Source organism: Pelodiscus sinensis, chromosome 13 (genome assembly GCF_049634645.1).
Source record: "Pelodiscus sinensis isolate JC-2024 chromosome 13, ASM4963464v1, whole genome shotgun sequence".
Classification (NCBI taxonomy): Eukaryota; Metazoa; Chordata; order Testudines; family Trionychidae; genus Pelodiscus; species Pelodiscus sinensis.
The window spans coordinates 41224438-41246846 of record NC_134723.1 but is presented as its reverse complement, the minus strand read 5'-3'; the positions used below and the strand labels follow the sequence as shown (position 1 = coordinate 41246846).

At 40.9% G+C, this 22409-nt stretch overlaps 1 protein-coding gene across 4 annotated transcripts in view; it reads right to left on the bottom strand.

The window, feature by feature from the left end:
• Positions 1–22409, bottom strand: part of AFF2 (ALF transcription elongation factor 2) — a 465157-nt gene that overhangs the window by 87824 nt on the left and 354924 nt on the right. For all 4 annotated transcript variants that reach the window (XM_075941077.1, XM_075941079.1, XM_075941078.1 and 1 more), the window contains one exon: positions 14655–14692. In XM_075941077.1, coding sequence (XP_075797192.1) covers positions 14655–14692 — 38 coding nt within the window. The remainder of the gene's footprint in view (positions 1–14654; positions 14693–22409) is intronic.

Below are 22409 nucleotides of genomic sequence, written 5' to 3'. Positions count from 1 at the left end.
ACCTAGCCTGAGTTCTCAAAAATTATGCAGTGATTTCTCACACTGACTGTTTCTATTCAGTCTTACAAGACACACTAAAATGTTCTCCACACAGAGAGATAGAAGAAGCTGACAACCCCTTTTTTAGCTTCTGCCCCTGTTCCCAAGAATGGAGATGTAGATTAGACTGGGTTTCCAGCTTCAATGGAGCTAAGGTGAGTTACACCAGTGGAGGATCAGGTCCTTCATTTTAATACTAGAAAGTTACATAATGAACAGATATGTTCCCTGCAGCCTATCAAAAAGGTCCCGAAGACTGTGCATTGGGCGAAAGGGCCATAAACCACCCAGATTACAATCTCTAAGGATAGGAGCTTCAAGTTGACTAACGATCCACAGTCATTGCTCAACAATCCAAATGATTAACGACACAGGAGGCCGTTTCTTCTTTCCCCCTTTGTCTGGATAGATGGTCTCAACCCTGCCTTTTGTACTGTAGGGAGTCACGCTCTTATTACACTCCTCGAAACAAGCAGAGGTTGAGGAAGTGTACAAAATTTGCATTTAAGGTTAAAAACTTTACACACACACATGCACACGCACACACTGAGAGGGGATTAGACAATCCAAAATATGAACAGTTATTTTCCTAGGGCTATTCTAGATAAACACGAGGAATAGCAAGGACCAACAACAAAAGACTGGAAAATCTTAAAATGCTGCAAGACCATCTGTGTTTACAAGCAACTGCCAAGTTCTCAACTGTAGTTCCTTCCCTGCTAATGCTACATTTTCATGATAGATTAATGGGCACCATTTCTCCAGAATAAATAAATGAAGAAGGCTGCCTCCCCTACCCCATCATTTTCCTAATTTCCACCAGGCCACTGAGCACATTAATGCAAGTAAGCCACTGTTTGAATTCTGCAATGATCACATTCAGTGATAAGGGAATGCTTGGGTTCCTCAGTTTCTTTACAGACTAAAAGCCCTTTAAGTTAAAAAAAAAATCTGGAGTGCAAACAACTTCATTTTAAAAGCTGATGTGTTTTTCTTCACCTTCTCTGACTTAAAAGTCATCTAGATACTTCACAAACACTGCTCATACTTCACTGTGTCTGTTTGCCTTGCTAGTCCCTTTGAGAGGTATTTTATACACATATATTTAGAGCTTGTAGCTTGCTAATTTATATCAGCCAGTATAAAATTATAGGGTTTGGAAGAGTTTCCAAATCAAACTTTTATATACAGCTTGAAGCAAAATTGTCTCCTGCATACAACAAAATTCAACTAATGCACAATGTGCTAATCTGGTACATGATCTAATGTGCACAAGTGTGATCATATATGGTTTAATAATGCAATCATGCTCTAATGAGGCCCCATGAAATTGAGAGTTCATCAAATATGCTTTGGCACAAGTACTATGATGTAATTATAAGAAAATAAATATACAAACGTTACATTATATAATTAAAACTCCCTCTGTGATGCTCCAACTTTGATGTTTCCACTGTTTACGTTCATTGAGGTTTTAATTGTGAATGAAATACAAATAGTGACTGATAACAGTAAAGATATTTCTCTAGGAAGAAGAAATGTGCCTTGTCCGACATGTATGCTGCTCCTGCTCTGTATAGCCCCAGGCTTGGTTAAGAGGCACAAGCTGAAAAAGTCCATTGGTACGCTCACTGACATACCTTATTCTAGGTGACATTATCCTGGCATCTACAATAACCCCCTCCCCATTACCACCGATGCTTGGATCTTCCTGTGGCAAAATGTTAGAACACCACGTGCCGAGGAGAGCACACACTCTTTCAATTGTTAGGGAGCGATGCGGCAGACTGTTTAACACCCTAAGGGTACATCCACACTACAGCTGGATGTAGTGAAGGTGTGAAAGGTTAACTGGTTAACCAATGGGGACTGGAGCGGCCCCCTCCTCCTGCCGTGGGCAGGAGGGGCTGCACCAGATACCTAGAGCTGCCACTAGCCCAGCCACGGCGGCATAAGGGGGCACTCCAACCCAGCTGGAGTGCACCACAGTGGAATGGAACTCAAGTATGTATCAAGGGCCTCGGATGGAATTGTACTTGGGTGGTTAGCCCATCCCACCGTGGTTACACTCCAGTGTGTGCGTGTCTACGTGGACGTTACCCCTCCAGTGACCTGAGCACAGGGCCAAGAGAAAGAAGGAGGAAGGGAGAGCAGTGAGTGCTCTCTTTGAGCATTTTGCTTTTACATTTTCAACTTAGTGCCCAACTGATTCTTAGATGTGTAGTTTGTGCAGTGAGCTAATCCCATGACTAAAGGTTCCAAGGGATCTAAATAATAGGGTAAAAAGCAAACCGAAAAAATTAAGTCCCTCCCATCTGGGAAAGCTGTTGAGATCTTATTTATATGTCTACAGAAAGGAAGAAGGGCATAGACCAATTCTCTACCTGTGTAGATCACCTTTGAAAGCCTTGCCTGAGAGCTGGAAAGGATGCTGGCAATCAGACACATTTCTACGTGATTTGGACACTTAACTCCTTGAGAATCCCAGCCTGGGCTTTTTTAATCCATTGCTTTCAACACATGGGATACAACTCTCCTCTGACCCACTCCATTGCTGTGCCAGTAAAATTCCATTGCCATTAATAAAGTCCTTTAGCAGAACGAGGTGCAGTTGATCATAAGCTTGTGACCCCATCAAACAGAAGACCCGATTCTGGAAACGACTTAAAGATATACTTAACTTTGATGTCAACGGGACTTATGAACATACTTAAAAATGCTCTTTCTGAGTAGCGATATCTGCCCAAAGAAAGTTTATGGCTTTTCCAAACTTGACTAGGTCTAAACTGCCAGGCATTGAACCATCTCAAGCTGAGGATGTTGAGGAAATAATATATTCAGTCTTAGGAAGATGTTGACTGCACCTGCTTATTCATGCAAAGAGTGGCAATGCCATCAGTTTGAAGCAATTCACTTATTCAGCCTTCAGGGCAAAAGAAATATATCAAGTGATATGGGAAAATAAAACCAAACGCAAACCAAATCCAACACAGAAGACTGTTAAAAAATTAAATACATAAAAAACTCACCTATGGAAGTCCCTAACTAGAGTTCAGCCTAGATTTTATGAGAAAAAAAAACGTGACTCCTTTGAGCCAAAACTGTTTATAGTTGCTGCAATGAAAATTCTAATTTTGTGCTCTAATGAACACAAAACGATCCATAGTCAACCTTGGCAAAACTTATAATGACTGTGTAATTGAAGCGACTTTGTCCCATTAAAAATATTTCACAAAATTGTAGGAAATAGCCAAGAAATAAAACCCTGGGATGGGCAGCCTTGGATATCTGACCCAGAGAGCAGTATTACCCTTGACTGTTTAGTTAAGTGTGGGGCTTAGAAAGCTGCGACACATTTGCATGCAATCACTCTTCTTCCAGCATGTTCAGGCGAATTGCAGAATTACACATCATATCAAGTCAGGAGGGCTGGAACCTGAGAGTTCATTGAGAACCAACATTGGCAATGTCATTTCATCTGCCACTCGTGGCGGTGCGCACGGGCACACGTGGGGACGTATGTGCTTACGTATGGGACCCTGTTGGAATGTGCTTTAGCAGGGCTTGCCTACCGTGGACATTTCACGGCTCAGCTGGCAACGTAGTGAATGGGTTAGATAAATCCTCCAAGTACAGGGAGACGGCGCGGATGATATCAATAGACAGGGGAGCGGTCCTTTTAGCAAATTTGGAAAATACAAAAGGAATTGACTTCTATTTCTAAGAGGAATCCAACAGGGTAGTGTGGACTGTCCAGGTAATAAGACAACCCAGACGACACGAAGCCCACGGTGTCCATTAGGCCAAACAGGTATTTGTGTGGTGCGGTCATCAACACAATTGGGTTCCGCTTCCTGCCTTGATGATTTATCTCCACTCTCACTGTGGCTCCTCTTCCAGTCCTCGTGCTCTCCCATCAGCTCCCTCCTGTTACTGCTGTTTCCTCTGCAATGTCTTCCCTGAGCACTTCTGGCGACCTTCCTGCTTTCTCTACGATTTCCAGGGGAGAACTCTGAGTGGAATTCTGCTTGCTTGCCCCCTCTGTGGCTTTCCTCAGAGCCTGGGTAAACCCAGGCGCAATCTCTGCTACCCATTCCGCAGCTTCTTTCCCCGCTCGGATTTCTCACCTTACATAAAGGTGACTTGACTGCCCCCTATATGGACACAAACCTGCTGGGGTAACTGGGCCAGGCACGTTTTCAAAACCTGCCCTGGCAAATGGCCCCTCAGCCAACACCCTAGGAATCTGTGCAAGTGCAGGAGGCAGCTTTCCCATTGTGAGTAGCTCCCCTCCCAGCAGCTGACTTCCCATACGCTCTGGAGGCTGATTTTCTCCTAAAAGTGTGCTCCAGCCATAGGTGCAGGAACTCAGAGTGCCGGGTGGGTGCTACTGCACCCCTGGGCTCCTGGCCTAGCTTCCAGGGTCCCAGCTGTCACCTCAGGTGCCAGGGGCTCTGCTGCTCGCTCTGCGCTTGGAGACCCAGCTACCACCCTGCACCCTAGGGGCTCTGCTGTTGTCTGCATAACCAAAGTCCCTGATGCTGCCCTGCATGCCCAGGGTCCTTGATGCTGCCCAGCATGCCAGGGGGTCTGCCTCGGCCCCATGCACTAGGGGTTCTGCTGCCAGCCAAGACTTTGCTCCCAGCCTCAGCTCAGGGCAGGGGGGAGAGGGGAGGACTGGGATAAGGGGGTGTCAGCACCCCCACATTTAAAAATGTTCCCATGCCACTGGTCCCAGTTCTTCCCTGTGCAGATCTCTCTTAGCTGTGTGGGTTGAGTTGGAGTTGGCTGCTGCTGAGAGAGAGTCAGAGAAAGGCAGGTAACGAGTAGGGGGGGTACAAGAAGCCTGCATGAGACAGGAATGAGGTGCATGTAGAGGAGGGAAAGCAGCAATGTGGAGGGGAGAGAATGGGCACAAGCCGTCATGGGGGCTGCAAGCAGGAAGACAAGCAGATGAGACAAGGTATCAGTCAAGTTACATGGGAGTAAAACGGGAGTAAGGAGTGACAACAAAGCCAGGGGCTTTCTTTGCATCTCATTGCCTTTGCTCTTTGCTACTGAAAACACATGCCAGAACAGAGAGCTACAAGGGGTACATTAAAAACTCGGGGTCACATTCTTCTCTATTTTCACTCTGCTGTCACGGAATTTGGATTGGAATTTCACCCTGGAATTTCGGCTTCAACTGCGAATGCACAAATATTTTATATGTATTACTTAACACAGCAATGTCTGGAGCAAGTAGCAGTGTATGCCCTGCAAAGAACGCTAATCGCCTCTCCGAACGCAGCACTAAGTCTTTCTCTGAGTCATCAGCGGTGGTTTTGCCTTGGGCTCTGGGACATACGCTTCCTTAAAATCAAAATTCTCCCTCTTCTTACTAGGGTAAGAACTTTCCCCGAGATCAGTATTTCTGGGGACTTTTCACAATACTCTTTCCCATGAAAGACAAATCTGATCCGACATGAAGTTCCATTATGAAGAAAACTGTTACATGTGATGACACTGGTTATAGAAAATTGAAATGAAGTGAGAGGAAGCTAAAACCAAGTTGTATGAGATTCTGCTCTTTTGGAATGACACAAGGAACTCAATATATCTAGTCATCAAAGCGATGTCCATTGGGAACTGAACTACCGTTGCACTGCAGACGGTTGCTACTTGATTGCTAGACCCAAAAGTGCTAAGCCATATGCCACTTATTTCTGTGTCTAAATAGCTTACGATGATTGATACCGGGGAAGGCTCCTCTTCTCACAGTAAAATAACAACAAGCATGGCAACGGGAATTAGCAGCGTGTATGAATTATCCTTTGTAGGCCTAAATTTCACCTCTCTTGGTTGTTAAGGGTTTACATTTCCGGGAAAATTCACATCAAGCTTTAGAGCTCTTCCCCCTGCCCGCCACGGCCGCATATGCAGAGATTTCACATGAAAGCTGCAATCGAAAGTTTCTGCCAGGAGAGCTTGATTATGAGGGCCTGGTGTTGGCCTTGAGAGTGTAAAAATTATCACTGAACTCTTTATGAAGTTTTTGCTCTCCTTTTGCCTAGACAATCCCCTTGATTTTCCTCCCCACTCACCTGTCTGTATGAATCAGCCTTTTTTATAACTTTCCTTCCGTCCCTACATAGTCAAAGTCATTCCAAGGTCAGGAGAGGGCCCCAGTGCATGGACTCTCCCTATGTCCCTTCTCCCAGCTGGAGGCTAAATGTGCTCTGTTTACAATATGCTCAGTTTCCATTTGACAGGGCCTGGAAGCCAGTGTATATATCTGAACTTAGGTCCCTTAGTTAGTACACAACGCTGTCAAGATCTAGCCTACTTCTATAATTAAAAAGCCAGCAAGCTGGCAGCCTCTGAAGGATGAACCAATACTTGAATAAACATTACATCTGTAATGGGAGAGTTACGTGACTCAATAAGACCTTGACAGGCAACAGAAAATAAAAATCAACACAGACATCCAAAGCACCCCCAGTTCCACTATGCTAATCCCGCCTGTCAACTATGATCTTTGCTAGTCATAGAGCATTATGTAAAAGTGTTTTATGCAAACCAACCTTAACGTAATATTTATAGCATCCCTGCTGCTGTTAATAAAAATACATCATGCTCTTGTAAGGAGAGGCACAATTTGATTGCCGAACTGTTTGTTATCCAACAAGTCCTGAAAACAATTCAAAGTAAATGTCTCTAATAAGTCTATTTTTCTATCCTGCCAGAAGGGTTGCTAATGAATTTGCTGCTTGAATGCACAGACAGATTGGGAACTATAACGGTGCTGGCGTGGGCAACATGGCACTGGCACCAAAAACCTATTTGTGCCCATACAAAGTTTCCTCTAGAGTATGTCTCTCATCCAGAGGTGATTTTCCAATAAAATCAGCCGCGATTATTGCAAGCGCAGGAGCAACCCCTGAGGGAGTATATGAGGCAATTCAATACTAGGAAATGTTGTACTAGGCAAAATTAACCTTGTAGCAGTGTTATTTCCTGAAATGTTATCTAGTTTTCCCCTTTCTTTTGTATCCATCGATCCTAAATGACTGGGAATTTTTCTTCCCTTCCTAAGATTTTCTTCCTTTGTGTTCAGAAATAGGTGCATGAAATAGATGTGGTTTTTTTTTAATTCCCTTAAATGACTGATGAAGTGCCAGGCTTTGTTTGCTGCATGACAGCTCCTTGCTTCTGAACATACACAACACTACAGTCGTGAAGGCCATTTTTATTTTGACCCACTTCAGTGGAATTCAAAGGGGGCAGCGGGGAGAAAGCCATATTAACACAAACCAGCAAAAGTCATGAGTCTCAATTCTCCATGCTCTCACACTAGTGTAAATAAGGAGTTACTCTACTGAAATCAATAGAATTACAGTGGGTAAGCAGCAGGGGCCTGAGGATTTCAAAGTCCAAGCTCCAGTACCTTGTCTTCCTTTTCTATTCAGGTCACAAACTCCTCAGAGTTTTGACCTTCATCTGAAAAGGGTCTAGAATACTTTGGGCCCTCAACAAATAATATTTATAATTGTCCGTGCCCATGTGAGTACAATGGTGCTATTTTCAGGAGCAACAAGCGCCAATTCCTGAACTTGCAATGTCTTAAAGGGGGGACAATTGCACTGTGAAGAACACAGGGAAGGAGTGTGAGCTATAAAGGCCAGATCCTCATCTTGTGTTAATTAGCATGACTACAGTGAAGCCATTGGAGCTGTACCAGTTTACACAAGCTGAGAATCTGGCCCTCTCTGCAAATATATTGACATTTGTTGTTTTGTTTTAGTATCTTAATTGTACACCAACACAAAGCATTAGTTTAAAAAAATTCACAGGTAGCTACAAAGCATCTGTTATTTACTGCAACACGCAAAATGTACAGCTATTGAAAAAGAATATTGACCAGAGGTCCAAATCGTCCAAATTTACATCAGCTGAGGATCTATCTGTCTCCTTCTCTCTCTGTCTTTCCCACCCATCAATCACCCCCTCCTGGGAAAGTTTACATATCAGAACAGTTTTTACTGATGTTACTGCAGGATAGGTCCTGTAGGACTTACCTATTATACTGAAGTTGGTACTATGCAGAAGAGCCAGAACACCATTTAGTAAATATTTTCAAGACTTGGTCCTGAATCATTTGGCTTGGGGATGCACTGTACCTTGAGGAACCGATTCCTAATTTGTTACCAAGATACTTGGACAAACCATGCTTGTCTGATTCGGTAAAGTAGTCACAATGCAATCAATGAGACTATCTATGGGAGTAAGAGGAACAGAACTTGGCCCGTTAAATCTCTCCAATTAGCTGCCCCAGCTGGCAAGTGGCAGGGAATTTTGCAGCTAGAGGGGGCCAACAGATGTTAGTATTTGTGGTGTGAGATCACATTAGAAAGAGTGGAGATGAATGAGTTCTCTGAGTCTGTTCATCCCCTTGTCTTGTAAGCAGATTCTGTGCTCTACACAGGACATGCCGTAATTTAAACACACTCTAAATTATACAATCAGGCTGGAACCATTTCACTATAAAAATGTATTAGAATCATTTGAAAAATGTGCACTCTCTCTAGGTACCTGTTGTGAGGTAGCTGGAAACCTTGATAAAACACAAACTACTTTGTATTTTTGGTTCCTAGCCAATGAAACTCATTTGTACAGTTTTAAGTCAAAGCAAACTTATAGTCAACTAAATTATAACTTATTACCACAGGCTACAGACTTAATACAGTCTGTGGTTGGAACTGGACGATTTACTGTTTTGGGCCCTGCTGAAGTTATCATGCATCATTTCCCTAGAAATAAAAATAGCCCTGCTGTGGTTAGCCTCTGGACTGATAAAAATATATCTAACAAAATGTGTCAGAGGAACAAACTCAGAAAATAAAGGCAAAAGATTAAATAGAGTTATTATTTTTTGTCTAAAGTACTACATCCTTCAGCAGCCAGGACGACTTTTGGACTACAGCAAAAAAGGTATCTCAAGGAGGAAGAAAAGATCTAAGGGAAGCATCAAGCTCACATAAAACCACCTGGGGATAGCTGACTTGGAGGAGCTTTGCAAGAGTCAAAATTTACATAAAAATCAGTATTTAGGGTTTAGTGCGATATAATCAAAAAGGATTTAATATGTGCGTTTCTTTGCTCACCGTTTAAAAGTCCTAATCCATTCCCAACACTAACCTTTCGCGGGCAAGAGTAAAATAATCCTTTGCGATATTTTTGCAGTTCACACTCTGCGGATGAAACCCACTGGCAGTGGGACCCAACAGCAGAGCGCACGTAGATTAGTTTTCATGAAGTAATGATGTAGGTCCCAATCCTGCAATGAGCACAGGGATCCACCCACGTATGAGAATTGATTTCCTTTACAATCGTGCTTAGGAATCTTAAGTCACAAACCAGAAACCCATTGAACCGGGCACTGTACAAACACTTCGGGCAGCTGGCAGGCTCAGCCCCTAGCTGATTTATGTCTAGTGCATTTAAACTGCTTTTCTTTTTCTTTTATATTGCCCTATAGTTTATTTAACTGCTTAACATGACAATGCATGCTGGAATATCTAGGACTTAGGCCTTGATCCTGCAAGTTGGTTGCACTGACAGGACTTTTTCAGAGTTACAGGTGTCTAAGTGGACTCAATTACAGAGTCAGGGCCTAAGGATCTCTCCCTAATAGGGCTAGTAAGCGCATTTTGTCTGGATTTGTGCTGGGGATTTGAGCACTTTTGCATGCTAGACTCAAGTTATTAAAACATAAATATGAATGGGGTTTATTTGAGCAATGAATGTGGACAGACACTTCAGAGAATGTGGCATTGTGGATGGATTTCTAGCACTAATTTAATGGGTGCTAATTCATTTTGTGGTGAGCCAGGAGTAGAGTAGCAGGAGGAAAGCTTTTGGAAATGAAGAGATTAAATAAGTGGTGCTATACAAATTGCTTGGCACTTTTAAATCATGGGAGAATCATGTTTTTATTTTATTTTAATGGATTAATTGTAACATATCCCGTGATGTTTTTAAGGAACATGTTTCCATTAGATACTGCATAACAACAGGACTTTGCGAATTTCACAATAAACAGGAGAACATTTTATTTTGAACACTGTCTTTTCCTTTTTAAAAATAAAGAATAACAACTTGGTGCAATAGCCTAGCAATATATAAATGGGGATACTACTGCTCTTGTCCCCCTATTGGTTTCTACGTGTCTGTCTTGACTGGATTAAAAAAAAATCATAGGCTACAGAAGGAAATCAAAGCCAAATGCAATGTACCTGGGGCAACTATTCCCTTCAAACGTTCTTACCACTAGCCAGTAATTAAAGTAATATATGGATTTCCAAGGCAAGCATATTTTTTCCATTTCTGGAGTGTAATATGTCTCGTAAATATTCCACTCTGAAGCCATAGCTGGTAGTAGGTCTTAGCCAGGTGACTTCTCTACCTGCCTATATTTTCCCAGAAATCTCTTAGCCAAATTCCCAGAAATCAAATGCCAAATTCTGGGGTTGGGCAGTGGTCAATCTGTGTGCAGAAGGGATTCTCCACATGGAAAACTCACTCCTCTCATGTGGAAGAGGGGGTGGATAGCCACTGGCCGGCACAAATCCCTGGCGATCGTATTTGTTTGGATGCTACAGGTTCTCCCTCACGTTTATTGGGTAATGGAATTCCCATTATGCTTGGTGACTAGATTTTCAGGCAAAATGAACACGATTCCTCCAGGATCTTTGATTTCCTCCGTCAGGCTAATATGGACTCTCAGGTTTTGCATTATCCTGGCCACAAACTCTCTCCATAGAAGCCTCATCTCAGTCATTGGACAGGAAGGGTTTGAATATCAGAACAAACTCGGCAATTTAATTCTGTGCGCTCCTCCATATTAGCACAGCACATGAGCCAGACATTTACAAGCTTTAGCTATGTCCTGAATTAGATTATTTCGTGCATCACATCCTTTTTATAACTGGAAATCTTCTATCACATGACTTTGGTCACGTCACTTGAACTCAAGGGCTTGATTTTTCCCACCTGTACAATTAGATAGCAATACGTAACTATCTCCCAGGGATGGGATGAGTTTTAATTCACTGAGGCCAGACCTACACTAGAGAAGAAGATCAACTTAAAATATGCAACTCCAGCTACATTAGCTGCTAAGCTGGGGTCGACGTATCGTAAATCGCCGTTCACACAGCAGGAGGTTGATGGGAGCAAACGCTTCCATCGTCTTCCCTTATTCCTCATGAGGACCAGGAGTACCGGAGCTGACAGGGTTTGATTTAGCGGGTCTTCACTAGACCCACTAAATCAAACCCCAGAAGATCAACCACGGCAATGTCAATCTTCCATGTAATGTAGACATGGCCTGAGGTTTGTACGGTACTTTGACATTCTAAGGGGAAAGGTGTTACAGAGTGTGCAGGACACGAGCCTGCAACTTGGGAGACTGGAGTTTAGTTCCCTGCTTTGCCACACATATCCTATTTAAACCTGGAACAGGAGGCATGATCCTGGCTCCCAAAAGGACAAACACCCCACCTTACTTTGCAGTGGTGTTGTGATAATAACCGTATTGATAAGTGTGGGTGCTGAGATATTGCAGGCATGGAAGCCCTGAGGGGACCTGGCCCAGACGTATCTGTTATTTATAGTGATTTGGGTTTTTTAAATGATAGCTGCATTATTTCCACTGAAAGATCAATTCTGAAGGCCTTATGACTTCTTGTTCAGTATGCTTATTTATAGCAACGTCATGCTGGATGATACTACAAATACATAAAGATGAGTTCCCCTCACTCTGCTGTGTTTCCACAGATCCCCTTGCTACATGCAGTATGGCTGACTGAAAGCTTTTGTAGCTGTCCAAAAGAGAACACATATTCCAAAGGAGTGAATCTGAACACCACCTGCACATACTTAGCAGCTGAAGGAGCTCACTTCAGTTTGTCTAAATACCCCTTTTGACAAGCACAACAAGAGCTTTGATGTGCCTATAAAACTTCAGCAGATTAGTTGCTCCTCTTCTCAAAAAGAGCAAGACTATGAAAGAGATTTTACAGAATATACAGTGGCAGCCATCTTCAATGAGCCGTAGAGTGTAAAACATGATGTTAAATTGCATCAATTGTGAGGATGTTATTGAGTAAAAACAAAACAAAACAAACAAACCTGGAACATTAACAAATCTAGGTGATGAAATAGGTAGATAATTTCTGTACAAACGTTAGTCATGGCACCTTTAAAAATATGCAAAACCTCATAGGTGCAAGGCCTTATTTGCAGGCACTGGATTAAATAGTGTAAGACTAAATGAATTCTGATTCTGATTCTGGTTCAAGGAGACAGCAATTCTTTCAGAAAAATATAAAAGCAAGGACAATTTTTATATTATTGACCACTGAGAATATGCACACACACATATAGATATATACAGACATTTATATAGATATCTATATAGATATTTAGTAACAGATGTCAACTACAGTTAGATTTAACTCAACTTATTAGTGCATGGCTTTTAGCCAAAAGCATTTCACATTTGCAGAAGTGTACTACCACATATGTCTTAATAACAGAAATGTGTTTTTAAAAATGTTTGTGATAAGTCACATATGGAAGAAGGAATCTGTACAGCTTTCAGCCCTTGTGACAATGGAAGCTACGGACTTTATTTTGTGAAGCTGAAGAACATTAAAATTCAAGTGAAATTCACTTTGACATTTGAAAGAGCTACAGCACTGACAGCATTAAAAACTAGACAAGACTCTGTGGTGCTGAATATGGTCTCCCTGCTTATACAAATACAATCGACATCTATTACAGTTATCTCAAAGTTACCATTTTACTCTTGCCCTCCGACGCAACGTTTCAGGGTAAAACCATTCAGGTACATTCAGTGCTTACACATCACTGAAAAATACTAGGCAGATATTTTAGCTCTTCTTTATGAAGAGTGTAATTAATATGTATAATGGACTCTCTAGGGTACTAACCAAAGCTGCAATCATTAACACATTCAAAGGAAAGTTAAAACAAGCAGTTGGGGAAAATATGACAGGGTGAGATATACATGTGGAGGTGGAGGGAGCTAGACTGGCCCATATGGCCTTCTTCCATCCCAAAATGTGACTACACTTTTCAGGCCCCTGAAAATCAGTGATTTCACATAAAATGCAGAAACAAACATTTTAGATGGCGTAACATTTTAGATGCCGTCTGCGGTAAACGGATGCAGTGACACTAACTAACATGAAAGAGTCCCAACTTATGCCAACAGAGTTTTTAGAAATTAATGAATGAAAAATATTATTTTGGAGCCTCACGCTCTCTCCTCTTGTCCCCTTGAAGCTGAAGAACTGAAGAGCAGCTAATTCACTTTAAACCACAGCCACCAGCTAGATTTTTAATTCAGCTTGGACTGGATTTGAACTAGTTACTTAGAAATGAATTCCCCCTGTCTCATAACAAGCACCTTAAGCTTTTATAGCTCCCCCGCTTTTCATTTCTAATTCTCATCCGATTAAATGTAACCAAAAGAGCCTGATTTACAACTGCCTTGCACCTTGCAGGGTTGTTTTGATGAGTATTTTACACTTATTTCACCTCGGTGTAAATGACTATCAAAGGTGGAAAGAAATGGAGAATGTGGCCTGTAGTCTTTTCATTGTGCCTGCCAAAACACACCCACTTGTGAGTCCTGGCAGAGTTTTACTCTAGGAGAAAAACCTCTGTGAGGAAAATCACTTCCAAAAGCCATCATGATCAGCAAATACCATGAAAACAGTGGCTATAATAGGAAGACATAGTTCCGGGGGACTTAGTTAAACGGCAGATTGATCATCCACCAAAGCTGGAAGTATGTGTTTTATTGGTACTTAATAGAACATTACAATGAGAGTATATGTTGTTTAAGTAGAAAAAGTAGCCACTGACTGCTGTTACCATTAACTGAAAACATCTCTCTTGAAAGTACCAGAACATCTATACAACAACTTTCTTAATTCAGTGATATACTGTGGCTGCTAGTGCCCTAAGATTTAAGAACTTCTCATTACATGCCCTGAAAATTGGTCCCTGGTAGCTTGCTCATCCTACATAGATCTGCAGTACAAAGAACAGAGGGGTGTCTGTGTGTGTGTGTGTGTGTGTGTGTGTGTCTGTGTGTTCTTAATCAACAGGATGGAAAAGCTCCGATACATTGGTGCAAAATATTCCCAAGTGTCTGGAAATCATTTGGCACACTCGCAGTTATTTCCCCCTCTGTCAGATCTACCCAAGGATTGCAATTAAAAAACATAATCTTTTTAGCATGTGCAACCCCCCCAGGCTAGGAGTACTATGTACTGAACATGATTATGATATTATTTGGCAGGTATTCATAGGCAGCACATATTAATTCATGTAAACTGGACACAACTCAGGGCATGCAGTCACTAGGGACACATGAAAAATCGAAATCCGTCCTTGATGAGCAAGGGATTTTTTATATTGCTGATTATGGATTAACTTGAGTTCCAATGTCTATTTTATGTCCCTATTGTGGGCCTTTTGTTGTGGTTGTATGCATAAGTTCATTAAAGTTGAATTTTTCAATGGATAGAAAAATAACTTACTTTACAGGAATGTTTCTAGGCTTTGTCTTTTCGGCAGCCTATAAATAGAAGGGGAGAGGGGAAAAGAAACAGTTAAGCAACATTATCAAGCACAGTCTTTCCTGGATCCAAAATAATAATAAAACAGAATGTTGTTCAGAAATGGAATAAGCTAACCAAAGCAGGCTACCATAGTTAAGAAGGCAACTGCCAATTTTTTCCCCACAGTCATGTTATAGCTCTTAAAACATTCTCCCCAGAGTTTGAGACGTCGGCATGTTTTATTTTTTAATAGCTGCAAGTGTACAGTATGATTACTGTCTTTCCCCGTTTGAGATCTGGTCATGTTTGTTGTAAGGTTACTCCCTACATCTACAACACGGGAAGCAACAGAAAGAAAAAAAAAAGCAAGAACGGATTCTATTTCTAAAACAATTTTTATTAGCCAACAACAGAAAAGGGCAATGGATGACCAAATGTTCAGATCAATTTCCTCTTGTGAAACCTTTGAGAAAACACACTCCAAATCATCTAAATGAGTAAATCTCTGGGACTCTCGGCCTGTACCGCCTCAGATATGGAGCCTGGTTCCAGTTTATTGCTAAAACCCATTGATCTGTGTACAGTCCATTTATCATTCATGAAAAGAGCCAGTGATCTTCACAGTATATTAGAAGAAACAACTCAGATCATCTGTCAACGGCCCTCTTATTTCTGTTTCCCTCTCCATGGGGATTTCATCTCCTTCGATTCTTCTTGAATTAAAATGTTGCTAAGCAACACAGCTGGGGGCACTGATGGCAGAGTGGCTACAGTCTATCAAACCGTTTAAGCTGCTGGAGATGTTAGTGGTGATTTTTTTTTAATGCTTCTATGGCATAATTATGTAATTGGAACCAAATTTTTATTCCCTCAGAATTTCATAGATGATATAAATAACACTGGGATACAGAGAAGTTTGAAATATTATCTTAATATAAAATTAGTGCTGTCAAATCATTTTAGAGCATTCTTTTTAGCATTTCCAGTACTAGGTGTTCATAGCTCTAAATATGGAAAGGAGTCAAACTGTTAGTCAGATTACATGTACGGTAGCACTGAAATTCAGCATAAAAGGTGACTGATTCATAAACCCATTACACTACAGAAAGCTTTCATGCCTACTTGCATTTTAGGATCTTTGAAGACACAAAGCCAGAAAAAGTAGTGATGGTGCATAAAGGTTAAAGGGGTTTGGCTGAAATATCATAACTCCTGCTTCATTCAGGAACAAGGAAAGCCATATTTCTTGGCAAAAAGTATTAGTGAGACTCAAAATGTTCAGATAAGCACAAAAGTATTTGTTTTGATCTAAACGGGCCTCAACTCTGAAGCGAATCCTCTGATCTTGCAACACGTGGCTACAAATCTTCTGATCACAGGCTGTGTTAAGACATCATTGCTGGGACCAGAAATTATGCCAGAATAAAAAGCCTCCCTCCTCCACAGTAATAGGAAGACCCTCATTTAAACCCACTGACATCTAAACCATTTTTTTACTCGAGAGAAGGAAATAAGGTTTGTGAGAGCTGAAATGGGGAAATGCTAGTTTATGGACTGGCTCCTTTTGTGCAGAGAAAGGGCTGATGGTTTACTATTACTCTTTGTCTCAGGTTGTGTTTTACATTATTTATTATGGGTAGGTAGAGCCTGGGAGAAGTGTTTGTTTTATATATTTATACAGTGAAATCAACATAAACAAGAACATAAGGTCGGAAATGAATATTAATCAAACCAATTTGGTAAAAGGAACAGTAAGGCTGCTATGTGCAGCACTTAAAACTCGGAAAATGCTGACGTTAACCTTAATCCAGCCCCCCCACCCCCCTTCTGCAAACACATGATGAGGTCGCCTTCAGCCCTTTCTTTCTCTGACTGTGTCCCTGCCTCATGAAGTACTTAGCTGGCTGATGTGGGTCCTGTCTCATTTCAGAGTTTGATGCTTGCACAGTCAGGACCAAAAGAACACTGTTTAACAAAAGAATTAATAAAAGTAAGTGTGTGTTTTACTATTTATTTACACACCCCTGCAATTTATTTAAAATATTTATTTAAACTCTCACCATCGTGCCTCTTAAATGCATTGTCAGTGGAGTACTACATTTCAAAATTCTGTCCTCACCTGCAGAAGTACTAAAAGTGCTAAAAAGGTTACAAATTGACTTTTATCATGTGAGAACTCTACTTTTTGAGTGTCATCTAAAAATGGTCATGCTAGCTAACCGATAGCTGGACTGTATCACTATGGGCTACATCTACACTGGAGGCTTTTTGCGCAAGATGCTTTTTGCGGGAGAGGTCTTCCACAAAAATTGCTTGTGCAAAAGCTCGTCCATACCTCAAAAGCACATCACAAAAGCGATGGACACTCTTGCACAAGAAAGATCTGATTGCCATTCACAGAATGGCCATCAGAGCACATGTGCTTTTTGTGATAGGCTCTTTTTGCACAAGAAACCCCTGCAGAGAATCCACACACACCTTTTTGCACAAGAACGCTTGTGTAAAAAGGAGTTATGCCTCGCAGAAGGAGGTATACCTATACCGCAAAAAGCCCTCTGTTCTGTCGATTGACTGTAGATTTTCTTGCACAAAAACTTGCTTGAGGTGTGATGCTCTGCAGGTTTTTGCGCAAAAACAGCTGCTATTGTGCAAAAGCCCTGTAATACAGACATAGCTCTAAACTAAATCTCAATTACAAGCTACTTTTACCAAATTCTTCAAAATTATTACACATAAACTTGATTGTAAATATATAGAGAAAGAGAGAAGTACAACAGAACTAGTGGGAAGTGTTTTGAATATGAATATATGTTAATTCAAAGAATAACAAGGTTAAATTAATCTCTGGCAAATGACCAAAAGGAGGACATGTATTAAACTGTTTGTATAAAGATGGAGAAGCTATTTCAGAAATTGAAAGAGAATTGGGTGATGTCAAAATCACTGACTATTAAGGATCAGTCTAATCTGTGCTTTCGATTTTGAGTAACTGAACATGTGGATTGCAGCTGTTTGCATTGGAGGAAAAATGTGGTGGTGATGTGTACAATGGGAATCTGACTATATATTATTCTGCGTGGCTGAGAAGATTGGTAGCATGCCATTGTTTTCTTAGCTAGTGATTTCCTAGATTACTTGTGATTGTGTTCATCAGATAGGCGCATTAGTAATCCATAGTGTTTGGTAGGATAAACTTTTTTATGGGTGAAAGCACATGCTCGTGTGCACACACGCGTACACACGAACACCTTGCAAATGTTTTGCGTTTTGGATCAGGAGCTCCTCATTTATTATATGACCTGAACCTCTTTGCCACTTACTGGGAGTTGAGAAGGGGAGCTGACTATGTAGAATTAGACAAAAGGAATTCTATCTGCGTAAGTACTACAGGATCTGGGTCTGTGCTTTCATTTTTCTTGTACGTGTTGCTCACTCTTTTTCTCAGTATATTTGTTGCAAGATCAGGAGCATGCTCAGTGGCAGAAGATACAGAACAGAGGAACCCTGAGTAACGAGACATATTAAGCTTTGATGCAGAAACATATTGTTTGAAAATATTGTGTGTGTGGAGCAGGTCTGTCAATTAGAGCTAATTATTTTTCTCTGATCAGGAAGAATGCTATCTTGTTTTAGGCAGGTTTCTTTGAAATGTACATCTTTTATACAACTTCATTATAGGAAAATACTTTCCCCAAATTACTTTTTTTTTCTGGATTGCTTAGCTATTGACTCAAATGGTCTACGATGAGTCTATGGCTTTGATAATTAACTTTTGATCATTACTGAATTTAACAGCTTTAGTCAGATGTGCTCATAGTCATCCTCTTCAATTACTTTGGTGCTCATCACCTTTAATCTTTGAACAAAATGATCTCATTGAGCTTCCATCAGCTTTGCTACAGAAGTAACAATTTCTGTTTCGCATCTTCATGACTCAATTTGATTTGCTTTAGACATGAGGTGAGCTTTTGATTATTAATTTAAGAGATTTCAAAGACAAACAATTTTAAAAGGGAGTTATTTTGTGCAACTTATATTTCAGGGTTTTTTACACATAAGAAAAAGGTTTTTAAACCCCAGAATGATTCCTGATCTTCACACATTTACATGAGTAAAAATAGAGTAGGTAGGAGGCTCCCAAATAATGATACATGTGGTCTGAGTGGGTGATTGTATTGCAAAAGACTGGAATGAAAATGAAATAATATAATGGGATTCAATGAGTGTTAGGAGGGTTACATCATGGGATTGCTGCTAATTTTGAGTTTGAAAATGAACATTAAAATAATTTAAGATGATTAGAAAATGGAGACCAGACTGAACTAGGCAGTTATATCGCTTTAATTTGTAATTTCCTTCTGATTTTTTACAATTATGGTCCTAGTTACATACCATATCTCTCTAAAATTATCCTCTCTCCACAGCTGCCCCTCTAGGCAGAAACAGGATGAGAAGGAGAAAGAAGATAAATTAGAGGAACAGATGAAGGGCAGCAGCAGTAGCAGCACATACCTCCACACAAACTTTTGGGGGGCTGGAGGATGGTTTTCCTTCGCATTCAGGGAACTCAAAACTAGTTATCTGACTTCCGGATGAGAGCAGTGTGTTTTGGCTTGTTGCAATGTGCCTTCGGCACCAAAAACATGCACATAGTAAACTCTCAAGCAGGTCTAGTCAAAAGTATCTTTTGATAGAAAACTGGTTTAACAAATAAATGAAATTCTCTGCAGAAAGGTTTTGCTTTCTATGGAGCTTGTAGGATTTTCACGGAAAAACGGAAATCCGAAAAATCTGCAGCCAGCCACGTTGGGTTTTTATACAGCCAAACATTTACTCCTGAGGATATTCTGCACCATTTTTTTTTAAATTCTGCAATTTTTATGTCGGTAAATAAATGTGAAGGTTCCAGCATGGAAGTGGACGGACCATTAACTGCACAGAGATAGATCACCTTGCTCTCCCACCCTTGGACATGAGCTCAACAGTAAAATTGCACCCAACTCTGACACAGTGCCAGGACCAGGACTATCAGTGGAACAGATCATCATTTAAGGTCCAATTAGGTATCACAGATAATAATGAAGAACTTTCCATTGACTTCAATGGGAGTTAAAAACAGGCCCTTTGCAAATTAACACCTTTCTTGGAAGTTGGGTCACTTGATAAGATGCTGAGACATGAATAAAAAATTAGTAAGAATGAAGCGAACTGGACTTTGTTCTGCTTCTGTAATTACACAGTTAGTGTCAGGTAGAATTTTCAGGGGGGTGGAAAAGAATACAGTGTACAGCTGGGCAAAAGGGAAGTCAGGAAAATTGTACTGAGGGTCACAAACCTTGAGGGACCTCAGTTTTGGTTTTTTTTTTTAGTGGTGTGGTTACAGTCTCCTCTACCTGTCCCCTAAAGTCAATGGAGGAGATTCTGTTTCTTTCTGGCTAATCATCTCTGACATGAACTTGGAAACTTCGTCTTTTAGATGCCGTGTGCGGTGTTCTAGGTCAGTCTCACCCTGAGGATGAAAAGCTGGGTGTCACTGAATCTGGGACTGAAAGAAAAAAGAGTGAGGAATGGGATGCATTCTCCACATCCAAGTATATTTTTGTATGTAGCTCCTGTTTTCCTTCAGAAAACAAATCAGAGGAGTACAGTAGCTGAGATCAGTTTTAGAGAGGCTCAAATAGGGTTACTATAAACCAGTGTTTCTCAACATTTTTTTATAAAGTACCCTTTAAAAAAAAATAAGTACCCCGAGTACCAACAGTTTTCAAACACAATGTTTTTTTGTACCATTGCAACACATTTGTTTAAACAACTTAATCGTAGCCAGGTGGGTGTAAAAAGTACCAAAATGATAAAGCGCCGTAAAACTTAAAACAAAAATTCAGTTTTCACTAAATTTCAGTTGTCTTGAGGTACCCCCCAGACTTCTCTTGAGTACCCAAAAGGGTACTTGTACCACTGGTTGAGAAACACTGCTATAAACCGCAATGGTGTAAACACTTCCCATAGGACTGACTCCTCATGGATGGGTATTAGATTTAGAGCATTTCATCACCTCTCCACACCTCTGTGCAATACAGCACCTTTCATGGCTCTACAAGAGTTCTTCAGGACTATATAGGTTGTGAATTCCACTAAGTTAGAAACTCCTGCATTGGCTGGTGCAATGCAGGTTGGGTAAAATTTGCAGCCTCTTTTGGTATAACAAAGTGTAAAGAAATGATGCATATATCTACAGATGGTGGAGCATGTTCCAGCAAACTCCATCGTTTTAAAATTGTGACTCTAGGTATGATTTTGGGTCACTATGTGCAATAATCTGCATTTTCTCCAAATGTCTACATGTACTTAAGGAAAGGGTGGATGTGAAACTGAAAAAGTCTGTAATGCGAACCTGGCCATTTTCGATTCTTCATGGGATGTCCCACATGAAAAGAACTCACTGATGTGGGAAGCCTAGGGGCCGGGTCTTCGGCACACTTCTCAGTGTAGTGTGGGATTTTTTAAAGCTGTACAAATCAAATCGTTTGCTGATGGATGATGGCTGTAGTGAAAAATCTGGTTCCTTCTTAATCTGGGGTATAAGATGGAATGGGACAGAGGAAGTGTAAATACTAATTGAACTGAATCACAGAAGACTAGAACTGGAAGAGACCTCGAGAGGTCATCAAGTCCTAAGTCCTCTGCACTCAAGGCAGGACCAAGCACCCTCTAGAACATCCCTGACAGATGTTTGTCTAACCTGCTCTTAAATATCTCCAGTGTTGGAGATTCCACAACCTCCATAGGCAATTTATTCCAGTGTTTAATCACCCTGACAGTTAAGCAAGTTTTTCCTAATGTCCAACCTAAACCTCTCTTGCTGCACTTTAAGATCACTGCTTCTTGTCCTATCCTCAGAGGCCAAGAAGAACAATTTTTCCCCCTCCTTCTTGTAACAACCTTTTAGGTACTTGAAAGCTGTTATGTCCCCTCTCGGTCATCTCTTTTCCAGACTAATCAAGCCCAATTCTTTCAATCTTCCCTCACGAATCGTACTTTCTAGACCTTTAAGCATTTTTCTTGCTCTTCTCTGGACCTTCTCTAATCTCTCCACATCTTCCCTGAAATGTAGTATTCAGAACTGGACACAGTATTCCATATTTTGGAAGGGCCTCAAGATGTTTTCCAAGTGATGAACTCTCATGATCCTCATGTTGTTTATTTATACCTATTCCACTGATGGGGAACTGAAGCACAGCGACATTAAGGGATTTGGCCAAGATGACACAGGAACTCTGTTGCAGAGTTAAGAATGGAACTCCTGACTCCAAGCCCCATGTATTAACCACACAATAAACAAAATCCTCTAAAGGCAAAGAAAAAATAAGGAGAAAAAGACAAGAAAATTACTGAAGCTAAAAAAAAAAAAAAGATCTCTACAAGTTGCCCCCGGAGAAGACAGATAAGTGCTTTCAGATCCTGGGATACATGTGCTCTTAAATTGGTAGGTGCTATAATTATTTCTGCAAAGCTCACATGGGCTAAAATGGCCTCTTGTCACAGCAAAAGGCTGAAGTACACACTTAAGCAGCCTCTTTTACCCTAATTTACTTGCAGTTTATGCACTCAGATTCCCCTTTGTAGAGAAGGTCTTTATCTCATTCCTCAGGGAGTCCAACCTGTCCCTCATCTTTTTCCGTCTCTAAATCAATGAATAGTTACCCAGGCTTGGGAAGCAAAAGGGCAGAGTCA